At 49.8% G+C, this 13374-nt stretch overlaps 1 protein-coding gene and 1 non-coding gene across 16 annotated transcripts in view; both read right to left on the reverse strand.

Annotated features, from left to right (window-relative positions):
* The window catches only part of CUX2 (cut like homeobox 2), a 322707-nt gene that overhangs the window by 6261 nt on the left and 303072 nt on the right, over positions 1–13374 (reverse strand). For 14 of the 15 annotated variants that reach the window (XM_041729255.1, XM_041729262.1, XM_041729269.1 and 11 more), the window contains 5 exons: positions 11974–12761; positions 11082–11241; positions 3804–4073; positions 2466–2654; positions 988–1261 (listed from right to left, as the gene is read on the reverse strand). In XM_041729255.1, coding sequence (XP_041585189.1) covers positions 988–1261; positions 2466–2654; positions 3804–4073; positions 11082–11241; positions 11974–12761 — 1681 coding nt within the window. The remainder of the gene's footprint in view (positions 1–987; positions 1262–2465; positions 2655–3803; positions 4074–11081; positions 11242–11973; positions 12762–13374) is intronic. The other variant, XM_041729271.1, reaches the window with a different exon arrangement.
* TRNAN-GUU lies at positions 10318–10390 on the reverse strand. The gene has a single exon. It is a non-coding gene; the product is annotated as a tRNA-Asn (tRNA).

Consider the following 13374-nt stretch of genomic DNA (forward strand, 5'->3'; position numbering starts at 1 on the left):
CTCTCTGTGTCTCTCATAAATAGATGAATACAATCTTAAAAAAAAAAAAAAGATTCCTTATCGGTCTATCTATAAAATAGGGATGAGACTCAGAGAAGTATAGTGACTTGCCCAAGAACACACAGCCAAGGTGGGACTGAACTCAGGTCTTTGGGGTGCCTAAGCCTGGGCTGTGTAGAGAGGAGGTTCCAAATGTTCCACTTTTCCAGGCTCCCTTGGGGTGCAAGAGACCTTCTTTCTGTCCCTGGGACATGTGGACAGACTCTCTCTGGCACCACATGGACACCAGTGACCTTTCCTGCTCAGGATGTTTAGTGGGGAGGAGCAGAGGGGAGGCTCAGAGATGGTTCCGGGAATCCCATCAAGCCTTCTCCACAGGGCTCTCAGCTGAACCCAGGGAGCCTCTCTGCAATCTCCTTGGGCACTGCTGAAACCAGTCAATAACTCCAGCCAGCTCCGAGACTGGACTCCCAGGAAGTCCAGCCACTGTAGGCCAATGACCCCAAGACTAGGGACTGGTGAGTGGGAGGCAGCCACAGAAATAGGAATCACCCACTCCTCCAGGGGCTGCTAGAGGGATTTCTTTTGGCCTCGGAAGTGGGAGAGGCCAAGAATCCCAAATGCCATTCCTTGTCCCTTCATAGACGCAGACACAAACTGGGTGAATAATTAAGATAGTGACAACAATATCATCACCTACTCCATGCCAGTATGTTATGTAAATATGGTGGCCCACTGAATCCTCAGGACAACTCTAGGAAGCAGATCCCACTATGGGTCCCATTTGATAGGTCAGAAGACTAAGACTCAGGGCGGTGAGGTGATGTGCTCAGGTGCTCACAGCTGGGAATAGCGGAGCTGGGTTTATACCCAGGTTTGCCTGGATTCTGAATCTAAACACCTAGGCAATAGGTCTCCTCACCTCCCTCCCAGAGGCCCTGTGGTGGGGACCCAACCCCCTCCCCGTGGACACGGCCCCGAACGCACCTGTAGTTGTGGAACCAGTTGATGACGGTGTTGGTCTTCAGGTTGAGCTGGAAGGAGAGGAGCTCAATGGTCTGCTGGGAGGGGTAGGGCTCCAGCTGGTAGGCCTTCTTGAGCGCCTCCTTCTCCTCGGGCGCCAGCACCACTCGGGGCTTCTTGATTTGTAGGAGGCTCAGGTCCTGGGGCTGCAGGCAGGGGCTGGGGCACTCAGAGCGGGTGGCGGGAGACTCGCTGTCAGAGCCGGTGCTGATGAGGCCGTACCTACGCTTGAGGTAGGCTGGGGAGGGTTGGGGAGGAAGCACTGAGTGGGGCCGAGCAGAGACCCGTCACCTAGGGGTGGCTCCGGGGGACCCGCTGCTAGCCTCAAAGTCTCATTCTTTTCTCCCTCCTTGATCTGCTTCCACATCCTCCCAAACCCTCCACTGGGACGCCCGTCTGCCCACACCTGCCTCTGAATTCCCGGCGTTAGCCCCCAGATGTTAAGCATGCAGACAGCTTAGCTGGACCCTCACACACAGGAAGTGCCCAGCATCGGGTGCTATTCAGTGTTGTCTTGGTTGACACAAGTGTCGCTGAAGTTCACTACAGTCTTGCAGGCGAGGGACATTAAACGATTCCTGTAACTGCATGATATGCATCTCAACCCCAAACCACCAAAATGTGGGGAAAAGAAGCCCATTTTCAGAATGGAGGCTGTAATTTAATCCTCTCAGCAATGCCCTGAGACTCTTCAGATGAAGGAGAATGAAGCATTGAGAGGGAGTAAACTTGCCCAAGGTCACAGAGCCAGGGAGTGGTGGGCCAAGTTCTCAACTGCAGAGAACTTCTGCCAACAGCTCGTGTGCCCTTCCTGGCCTGGCTTGGCCCTGGTCCCCCACTGGAAACTGCCTTGGTGCCCTGGGTGACAGTTTCTCTGTTCCTTGTATCTCCTCTCCCAACCCTGAGCTTTTTAAAATCCCTTCAGCACAGCACAGCACAGGCTTGAGCACAAAGCAGGTGCTCCATGCCTGCTCATGTTTTCAGGGCTATAATACTGGATGAGGGAAGAATCCGCAATCTCCTTGCCCACTCCCAGGAGGGAGGATTCCTGTTTGCTGGGCCACTTTTGTGCTTCATTGTGTAGAATCTGGGTAACAGGCAAAGGGGGATGAGAGAGAGAGAGAGAGAGAGAGAGAGAGAGAGAGAGAAAGAGAGAGAGACACAACACACCTTCTGGGGAATATACAGCTGGGGTGGGCAAAAAGATTTTGAAGCAGCTACGGGTGTATGGAAGGAGGCTGAGAGGTGGGGTACTGGGGTTTTCATGGGAGAAACCGTAAATGTTTTAGTTGCTTTCAATTATATTCTGGGGGATTGCTGTTTTCTGGCAGCCCCGCAGCAGACTGAGATGGGATTACTGAGACCTGGCTTTATTTGGGTTGCAACTAGATATGGTTCCAATGGAAAAACCTGAAGCCATCCCCAGAATACCCAGCGCTCACCTTTCTTCTCCAGCTTCTTCATGTCCCTCAGCTTCTCCACATTATGGGGGTCATTGAGCCACAGCTGCATGCGTACAAAGGGCTCCCGTCCCTTCAGGCTCAGCTTGTGCCAGGGTTTGGGGCGGGACAGCAGGTCAGACACGGAGCCCTGTGTCAGCCCCAGGATGCTCTCCCCAAACAGCCGCTGCCCTAGGGATAGGGGAGGGCAACCTGTTACCTCAGGCTGGGCAGAGTGTACCCAGGAGAGACAAAAAAGAGGAGAACGCAGGCCATCTCCACTCTGGGGGAAGGACCATACACATGGGAGAACCCACACCCAGCATGAACCTGGAGGGGACCTTTCTGCAAAATAGGAGGTTGGAGTTAGGTGATGCCGCAGCTATCAACAAAAATGCTTTCATAATTAAGGTTTCCATCACTCCGAGAAGATCCCTGAGCATGTCTGAAAACTTCATGTGTACAAATTAGTATCATCTCATTAGAGAGTGATTTGACAAATTCTATCAAGATTTAGGTGTGCATATCCTCTGATCCAGCAATTCTCCTGCCTGGGATTTATTTTCCACTTGTATTTGCTCAAAGGCACAAAGATGCATACCGACAGTTTTGGAAGCAGTAGGAAATTTGAAATAGCAAAATGTCCATCAATTGGGTAAAAAAATGTGGGGCATCCTTGGCCTGAAACACTTTGCCACAGGGAAAAAGACTGCAGGTGGCCTAATCATTTTTAAAGCAAATTATAGGACAGCATGTATGTAAATTCATCTACATAGGAAAAAATTAAGAAATCAGGTATACATATATTCTTGTGTTTTCAGAAAGTATCAAAGATATATAAAAACTGTGAAGTGTGATGGGGGCTTGGCGGAATTCTACTTTTTAGCTTTTCTGTACTATTTGGTATTTTAAAATAATGAACATGTCTTATTTTTAGAACAGAAACTGCAGTGAAGAATTTGGGGTTTGTGTGCATCCCTTTGGGAGAGGGGCTTGACTGGCAATGGAGACTCAGAGAAGTCTGTGACCCACAGAGTGAAAGAGTTCTAGAACAGGTTTCTCCTGTGTCCCCAGAGGGGAGGGACCTCAGCACTGGGTCAGGATTGTGCTAGAGTCTCATTGTCACTGTGGCCTGAGGACTTCAGGTCATATCAGACCTGCACTCACACCATTTGTCCTATTTTAGGGACCCATGTCCGACCTGGATGCCTTCCAGAGGGTCCTGGATGCCCCTGCAGGCTGGACTCTGGGTCCCAGGATCTCACGGTGGGCACTCTGCTCAAGGCAAGGAAGAGCCAACCAGGGTGGGAGGCAGCATCCCTGATTCCCGCCATCCTGTACCTAGGTTGTTGTCCGTGAGGACCTCTTTGACTCTCTTGGTGATGGAGTATGTGTCCAGCTCGGGGGACATGGCCACAATCTCCTGGATGCCCCCTGTGGTCTGGCTGCCCGAGTACATCTTCCCCCCAAGCGAGGAGCTGGAGCGTCCCTCTGGCTGCTGGTTTTCCTTGCTGCCTTCCAGTGCCAGGATCAAGGGCTCCTGGGAGCTCCTCTCCGGCTCTGTGGGGCTAGGCGGTGGGGACGGCGATGACCTCGGTTCCGTGGGACTGGCTGTGGGCCACAGAGAGACAGACAAGGCAGTTACTGCCATTTGGAACAGACACACATGGTTAGGGTTCTTGTTTGTTAGAGCCATGTGTGGGCAACAGCCCATTTTGCAACCACCATAGGAATATCTTAGGCAGGGACCATCCCAGATGCAAAAACTAGCAGATGAAAGTTTGATGAAGAGTAGGGTATTTACATGGTCTCAAAGTATTCCCCTATAAGATACCTATTAATTACAATAAGGTACTTATAATTACAAAGGAAAAAATATTAACACTACAGTATAGCTACTTAGCAGATATTACCTTAACCAAATGATCAAAGTTAACATCACCAATTAAAGGACAAATCAACAACTGGTGCCTCCTGATGCAATGTACTGAGAAGGACACAGCATCACTTCTGTGATACTCCTGCCCAAAGTGCATTGTTTGAACCTAATCACACAGAAACATCAGACAAAGCCAAATTGAGACAGTTGGTAGTATAACTGGCTTCTGGGCTTTAAAAATGTCAAAATTGGAAAACAGAGAGGCAGAAGAATGTTCAAATTGGGAGACTAAAGAGACATGACAATGAAACACAAGGGTTCCTGAATCTGATTCTGGACAGGGAGAAACAGAATTTTATAAAGGATGGGGCACCTGGCTGGCTCTGCTGGTGAAGCATGCGAGTCTTGATCTTGGGGTCATGAGTTCAAGACCCACATCGGGCACAGAGTTTACTTGAAAAAAAATTATACAAAGAATATTATTCAGATAACCAAAGAAACTTGAATATAGATAGTAGGCTACATCAATGATATTGTATCATTGTCAGCTTTCTCATTCTTGGAAAATACTTGTTGAAGTATTTGGGGTAAAGGGATATGATGTTGTCAACTAACATCTCAAATGGTCAAGAGAGAAAGAGCATAAATGTGGCAAAATCAGCAATTGCTGAGTCTGTGTGTGGAGTACAGGGAGTCCTGTTCTATCATTTCAACTCTTCAATTAGTTAGAATTGCTTCAAAAAATGAAAAGTTACAAAAAATAATTTAGAAACCCTCTATAAACTTGACCGCCAGAGATTAAATGAAATATGGTGATTCCCCAAAGCAATTAAAAATAATATAATGAAAAGATGTCCACATAAGAGAAGTTCTGGGGATCTAATGTACAGCATGACTATGGTGAACAATTCGCCATTATAGACTTGACACTTGCATATGAGCATAGAACTTTACTATTCCCAACAGAACAAAATGGTAATTATGTGAGGTGAAGGATGTGTTAATCAGTCTTGTTGTGGTAAACATTTTGCAGTATATAAGCATATCAAATCCTCACATTGTATGCTCTAAACTTATACGACGTTAGTATGTCAAATGTATCTCAATAAAGCTGTAAAAAGAAAAATATGTCCATTCTACACTGGCATATTTATTTATTTATTTTTTTAAAAAATAATTTTTATTTATTTATGATAGTCACAGAGAGATAGAGAGAGGCAGAGAGAGAAGCAGGCTCCATGCACGGGGAGCCCGACGTGGGATTCGATCCCAGGTCTTCAGGATCGCGCCCTGGGCCAAAGGCAGGCACTAAACCGCTACGCCACCCAGGGATCCCTACACTGGCATATTTAAAAAGTGAGTTTATAAGCCACAGTTTTCCTTTGTCAAAAGCCATTTGGGGGCAGCCCGGGTGGCTCAGCGATTTAGCGCCACCTTCAGCCCAGGGTGTGTTCCTGGAGGCCTGGGATCAAGTCCCGCATCCAGCTCCCTGCATGGAGCCTGCTTCTGCCTGTGTCTGTGCCTCTCTCTCTCTCCCCGTGTGTCTCTCATGAATAAATAAATAAAATCTTAAAAAAAAAAAAAAGCCATTTGGAAGACATGTTGGGTAGGATGACCTCGCCAAACCCCTAGTCCCTGAATCTGTTAAATGGGGCCACAGAGCTTGTAGCACCATGCCTGCACCAACCCTCTTCAGTGCTATCAAGAGGACTCCATGAGATAAAGCAGGTCACCTCCTGAGGAGTCAGCCATCCACTGGGGTTTCCAGCATGAACTAAGCCTCTCCACTATGCCAGGAGGTGCGATCATGGTGGAGGACTGAAGAATCCCAGTGCTGGTCCGCAAGGTACCTTCCAGCAAATTAGAAACAATACCTCTTCTTTAAGACGTTTGGCTGCTGCCTGCTGGGAATTTAAGTATAGAAATATGATGTATGTATGATGGCTAGGAAGTGAAAAGAGCCCCACAACCATCTTCTGTGGCTTTGATTCCAGAAAGGACATCCTGAGCCTCTGCTCTGGATGGGTGCTCCAGAACCTTAAATGGCTTCTTATTGACCCTTGCACAAGAAATGTGCCCTCCTGTCCCAGTGTTTAAGGCTCTGGACTCTCTTGTAAGAGTCAACCCCACAGACTTGGAGCTACTTTGACAGCTCTAATCACCAACCCCCCCCCCCAAAAAAAAACCCTCCATGGCTCTTCTAAGCCCCTTATGAACGCCTTATGCATCCTTTGAGACCTAGTCCCAAATGTCCCTTCCCAGAGATGCAGCTTTAAGGTGTAACAGCACCCTGACTACACTGTTACACTTCACTATCATTTCTCTGTCAGATCTCACCCTTACTAGATGATGACAATGATAATGATGATGATAATAATAAAGCTTCCTTTTATTGTGTACTTATTACATGCCCAGCATAGTGTTATGTGACCTCAAGTGACCTTCACAACATCTCTAGGAGGTAGCTACCATGTCATCCCATTTTATAGAGGAGGAAACTGAGGCTCAGAGCTGTTAGGCAGTGTGTCCAAGGTGTCACAGGGACTAGTGGCAAGCTGAGGTCTGCTTATATCTCACATTGTCCTCTCATCCACCACAAGCCCCTGCAAGGCCGGGACAACACATTCGTCATAGGTGGGTTCTAGAGCTTGGAGAGGAAGGAGGTACTGGGCAGAAGACTGTTGAGTGAATAAATTTTGGTCAGGATCACTGTGTACCTTTGCAAGGTGCAAAGTGAAGCCTTAAAGTTCTGAGCAGTGGCATCATGGCGCTGTGGGGCTGGCAGCCCACATCTGGCATGAAGTCACTGCTATTCCTTGTTGCCCCTAAACTGGGCTGATCCTGGTTATCCAAGTGGCATCCATGTGATGCTGGAGCTGACACGTCTCCCCATCACTGTCACCAACAGACACACAATGCTGGTGGGGAAGGGCCAGCCTGGGAATGCAAGAGACTGTTTTGAGAGTCCATCCATCACTGGCACGGAAGAGGAGCATCTCCTTCCTAGGGCCAGATTTCCAAATAGAGAGTGAGCAGGATGAGGAGATGGAGGGAAAACCTAGAAGATGACTCTGAAATCAGAAGCCTCTAGGCAGAATGCTGGCCTTTTCTGACAACTCAGACTTTGAGGACCACTTCTTCTTTTTCTTTTTTTTTTTTTTAAAGATTTTATTTATTCATGAGACACACACACACACACACACACACACACACAGACACACACACAGACAGAGAGAGAGAGAGAGAGAGAGAGAGAGAGAGAGGCAGAGACACAGGCAGAGGGAGAAGCAGACTCCCTGCAAGGAGTCCGATGCGGGACTCAATCCCGGATCCCAGATCAGGCCCTGAGCCGAAGGCAGACGCTCAACCTCTGAGCCACCCGTGCGTCCTCCGAGGACTACTTCTGACAAAACTGTTGGAAGATTCACAAATTAACTCTATCAGGAGGAACACTCTAATAATAAAGGAGGTTGGACATGAATAGTCAGGTTGGCTGGGGCTTGAGCAAGGGCATGGGGCAGGGATATTGGTGGGGCAGAGCGGGGAGAGCAGGGCAACCAACTGGTCTGTCTGCCCAGGACTCTGCTGGTTGTAGCTTAGAAAGTCCCATGTCCTGGGCAAAAAGAACAGCTAGTCATGACGGAGACAGCAAGGGAGACATGGAAGGAGAGAGATGGAATGACAGAGGAACACAGAGTAGAGCCAGGCACAGAGTGGGAGAGAGGGGCAGGGAAAAAAGGAGATGGGGGGAGAGGGAATGGGACAGACCAGTAAGAAAGGCAGCCAGAAAGACAAGGGAGGGAGAGAGAAAAGACAGTGACAATGGTGGGGGAGACTCGAGGGAAGTCAGAGATCACGTGGGGGGAGCCAGAAAATTCTGAGGATCGAGCCTCAGACACAAGTGGCTGCAGTACCCATGTGACTACTGGGGGCAGTGCTGAAGAGTCGGTTATTTGAACCATCCCCTGATGGCAGGTGGGCGGGAGGCCACGCTTTGGAAGTCTCCCCTGGCATCCAGCTCGTCCCCAATCCCCCAGGCCATGGACAAAACGGGGGCTGGAACAGGTCCATACTCAATCCCACGGCCACACTATGTGGGACTTTGGGCAATGGATCCCTCTCCTGCTAGGCTGAGGACAGGTGGTGGCTGTGGGGGTCTTGGTTGGATCAGCCACCCTCCACTCAAGCCAGCAGCCACTGCGCACATCTCTGCCTCCATGAACATTGGCCCTGGCCTCCTGGTCTGAAGGGAGGCCGGGGGCGGGGGGCAGGGAACAAAGTGTCCATGTTCACTGGACCTCATTCCCTTCCTAATCTGTGAAGGATCCTTCCTCCTAGCCTTTGCTTGTGCTGTTTCTTCCACCAGGCACACAGCTCTTGATGGTTTTTGCCTAACTCTATCCCTACACAACAAAGACACTGTAAAAAATCCAAACAACTGGACACTGGGGAAATGCAAATCAGAACTGCAAGGAGATGCCAATTCACACCTACTGGGATGGGGACGGTCAATGGCAGAGAATAGCAGGTGTTGGGGAGGATGTAAAGAAATAGGAACCCCTCCCCCCCTTACTGCCCAGGATGTAGAATGGTGCAGTCACTATGGAAAACAGTTTGGAAGTTCCTTAGTAAGTTAAACATATAATTATCATCTCACCCAGCAATTCTACCCTGAGGTATATATCAAAGGAATCAAAAACAGGTGTTCGGAAACACGTATGAGTGTTCACTGCAGCATTATCCACAATAGCCAAAAGGTGGTCTATCCACACAAGGAAATATTATTTGGCCACAAAAAGGAATGAAATACTGAGACATGAGCTACAACATGGATGAGACTTGCAAACATGATGCTCAGTGAAAGAAGCCAGACACAAAAGGCCACATATTGTAGGATTCCATTGATAGAAAATGTTCAGAAGAGGCAAATCCATACAGACAGGTAGCATGTTGGTGGTCACAGGGCCTGGGGCAGGGCAGGGGCGGGGAGTGGGCATGACTGATTAATGAATACAGGTTCCTTTTGGGGTGATGAGAATCTTCTGGAACTGGAGAGAGGTGGGGGTTGCACAAAGTTGTGAATATACTGGGGCACCTGGATGGCTCAGTGGTTGAGCGTCTGCCTTTGCCTCAGGCCGTGATCCAGGGATCTTAGGATGGAGTTCCATACTGGGATCCCATCAGGGAGCCTGCTTCTCCCTCTGCCTAGGTCTCTGTCTCTCTCTGTGTCTCTCATGAATAAATAAATAAAATCTTAAAAAGAAAAAAGTTGTGAATGTATTAAATGCCACTGAATTGCACACTTTAAAAGTGGTTCAAATGGTAAATTTTATGTAGTGTAAATTTTACCACCATAAAAGAATTAATTACAATATGATACAACACAAGGATGGGAACTCTTTCACAGGTACGGGCTCTGGGGTAGGCACTCCTATGAGCCCTAATGGCTAAAAACCTTGCGTCCTGGCTCTGCCACTAACTGGCCGGTGACCTTGGGCAAATCACTGCACTTCTCAGACTCTTGATTTCTTCTGTGAAGTGGGAATGACAGAGTCCCTCCAGTCAAGACTGATGTGAGGATTAAAGAGGAAGATACTGCAAGTGCTCACTCAGCCTTGTCTGTGACAAATGGCAGCTGTCATTAGAATGGTTACATTAGTCCTTACAACAGCCTGATGGAGAAGAGTTTCTCAATTAAAATTTTTAATTATAAAATATTACACAGTATAGAAATATACTGAAAAGGAAACACAAATTCTCCTTCCCTTCCTCAGGTCCATGCCCTTAATAGATGTTAACACTCCCTTATTTGCTTCAAATCTCTGTTTGTTTTAAAGACAAAGATAGAGACAGCCAGAGTGTCCCCTCCCAGTCTCTTCCTGGTCCCTTCCCCCAGGGAACCCCCCTCTTCCCAGGGCGGTGAGTGGTGGCTCTTTTTGACCTTTTTTTTTTTTTTTTTCCCCAACCAAAGCTCAATGCCCAACATGGGGCTTGAGCTCATGACCCTGAGATCAACAGTCTCATGCTCTACCAATTGAGCTAGCCGAGTGCCTCTCTTTTTGACATTTTAATGCTCAGGCCTGTAGCCAGTGCTACAACAATGTGCTGCCTTGTCTTATGGGCATGAACTTCTAAAATAAACACCGTCACCTGGGATGCTTTTGTTGTCTGGCATTATGTTTCTGGCAGTATTCTTGATACCTGCACTTCACCCAGAATCCGACTGACCTGCCCACTGGTCTTTGTTGGGTCGGGGTGGGGGTGGGGGGAACTTGGGCTTCCTAGAGTCCCTCCCCTGACTCTATCTGTCCACCTTTGTTCTGTGACTCTGGACAACTCTCTGAGCCTCAGTTTCCTCACTCAGGCAAGGTTCTGACCCCACCCTGCCTGTGCATCGTTAATGGATGGATAAAGGCCCAGATCTCTGGGCCAAGGACTCTGAGGCTGCATGGAGCCGGATTGCAGGGAAGACGAGATCAATCAGCGATTCAGGTGAGGAGAGGTGAGGGGATCAGAGGGTGTGGCTCCGCTTGCAAAGTATTTTCTCCACTTGCTCTAGGCCCTCTGGCACCATCTAGAGGTTAAAACCACCAACAGAGGGCATCCTGCTAGTTGAAGGATGAAAGGTGGGGCAGGGAGACCATCTAGGAGCACACTGCAGTCTTCCAGAGAGAAATAACGGCAGCTGGGAATGGCAGTTCTGGGGGCTGGCAGCACCGGAGGGGCCCAACCACACTCACCCTGGGAGGCGCTGGGCTGCTGGCTGATGGCCTGGCCGAGCTGGTCTGAGAGCCACAGCTGCATGCGGATGAAGGGCTCTCGCCCCTTCTGCGTCAGCTTGCTCCACGGCTTCGGCCGGGACAGCATGTCGCTCACACTGCCCTGTGACAGGCCCAGCACCTGGGGATGGGCGGAGCAGGAAGGGTAGGGAGGTAGGCTCCTGGGACACTGGCCATCCCTTCCCTCCCTCTCCACAAGACCCTTCGGGACCACTGTTCACTCTGATTCTCTGGGAGACCAGGGCTGCCTTGATTTGTTTTTTCATTTCCCAGGTGCCTGCTGTGTGCCTATGTTACGCCCACCATCGGCAGTACCCCTCCAGATATCCCTACATGCAAGAATCCTTCCTGACTTTAAGACCCCTCAAGTGCCCCCTCCTCCAGGAAGTCTTCCTGTGTCTTCCACTTAGGTCACTCTTATCCTCAGCTCACCCAACCCTCTGCCTGCTCCTATGCTATGGGTAGAGTTGCTGTTAAAAACTACTTAATCACTGGAACTGCAGGGCACCACTGGCTGGGCTGAGCCTTATCCCTTTCATGGCTGGGCCACTGGGAGGAATGGAGGGTTCTGTCGGTAAGGTGAGTGTTCACTGCTTGAACAACCAAAGGACTGAATGCCAGCCCTGCCCATGGCTCCTTTCCCACAGGATGCAGGGCAGGTAGTTGCAGGAAAAAGGGTTTGGGGTCATGCAGACCTGGGTCTGAATCCTGCTTTTACCTTGTTCCTGTTCATACACACAACCCTCTTTCCAAACCATAAATACTGGGGGCTGGGTCCTCACGTGGTCTCCCCCCAGGTCCCATGGGCCCCATGGCACCTGAGCTTCTTGGGAGTGGGCCCTACTATCTTCACCTTCTCCCCAAAGATCCTCTGGCAGATTCCATTCTTGGCTAGCTTCTCCTTGACCTGGCGTGTCAGCTCCAGGGTGTCCACTTCCCGGTACATGTAAAGCTCATACTGTTCGGGGGTCAGGGGTGGCACGGTGGGCTTCAGTGTGCGGGGCACATATGCTGGGTAGTAGGCCAGCCGCCCGCCGCTGCCTGCCTCGGGGATGCCCCCTTCAGACTTCAGCTCACCCACCCTGGAGGGCTCCTCCTCGCCCCCTGCTGCTTCGTCCTCAGGGGCTGTGGGGGCCTCATCCCCACGGGGCCAGGCCCTCCCATTGGGCTGTCCAGAGTAGCTGGAGGAGGAAGAGGAGAGGGAGGGTGAGACGGAGGCATAGGGGCGGCTGAGCAGGCCACGGTCTGAGGCCCAGTGGTGGTCGAAGTAGCCGGCATCTCCGATCTCCGACTTGACCTTCCGGATGATGCTCTGCACAAAGGCTGCAGGGGACAGGACTGTGAGGGACGTCTGTGTGGCGCTGCTGCTGGTTCCCCCGCCACCACCACCGCTGCTGTCCTCCTGCTTGACGTAGGCTGGGGCCCCATTCTGGCTCACAGCAGCCAGCGAGGGCCGCTCTGGGGGTGAGGGAGGCACCGAGCGGCCCCGGGGGCCTGCCTCCATCTCCAGCAGGGCCTGCTGTTGTGCCTGCATCTCACGGCGTGCTTGCTCCAGAATGTTCTTGATGGCATCTTCTGAGGTGCTGGCGGGGGCTGTGCCATTGGTGATGCTGAGAGGGGCTGTGGAGTTCTTGGACTCACCTGTTGGGAAGGTGATAGGGTGGCCAGAGGCCCAGAGTCAGGGCATGGTTTGAAGGGCAAAGATGTACACAGCATCACTAATAAGCACACTTTGGAGATACTGTGAAGATATCACAATAAAGCCAGTTAAATGAATTTAATCTCTCTCCCAAAGGCAACCATATGAAATATTCTCATGTATCTCCTCCTGGTCTGCTTTCTAACTTCATGATGGGGTGATCATACTTGATGTGGGAGTGTAGCCTGGTTCATCCACTCATCAACATGAATATTTTTTCCTCATGATTAAAAGTTCCATCTTTCATGGTTGCCTATGCCATTGAAGGGATATTCTCTGCTTTATTTTACTTGATCCCCCACTGTTGAACACTTAGGTTATTTCTAGCTTATCACTATTGTGAACAGCAATAAAGGAATAGCTTGTATGTAAGTCTTTGTCCCCATCCTGGATATTTCCTTCAATTCTGAGGGCAGACCTCTCGAGTTAGCCACCAGTCATGTTCATTTCCACCCTGGGGGACTGCTAGTTGCTCTCTGCTTAGCATTCACTCTTGTCAGGGGCACAGAGCAATAACCCAGGCATTTTTTCTTTTGCTACCTCTTCATAGACCCC

The sequence above is a fragment of the Vulpes lagopus genome, chromosome 14, assembly GCF_018345385.1.
Source record: "Vulpes lagopus strain Blue_001 chromosome 14, ASM1834538v1, whole genome shotgun sequence".
NCBI lineage: Eukaryota > Metazoa > Chordata > Mammalia > Carnivora > Canidae > Vulpes > Vulpes lagopus.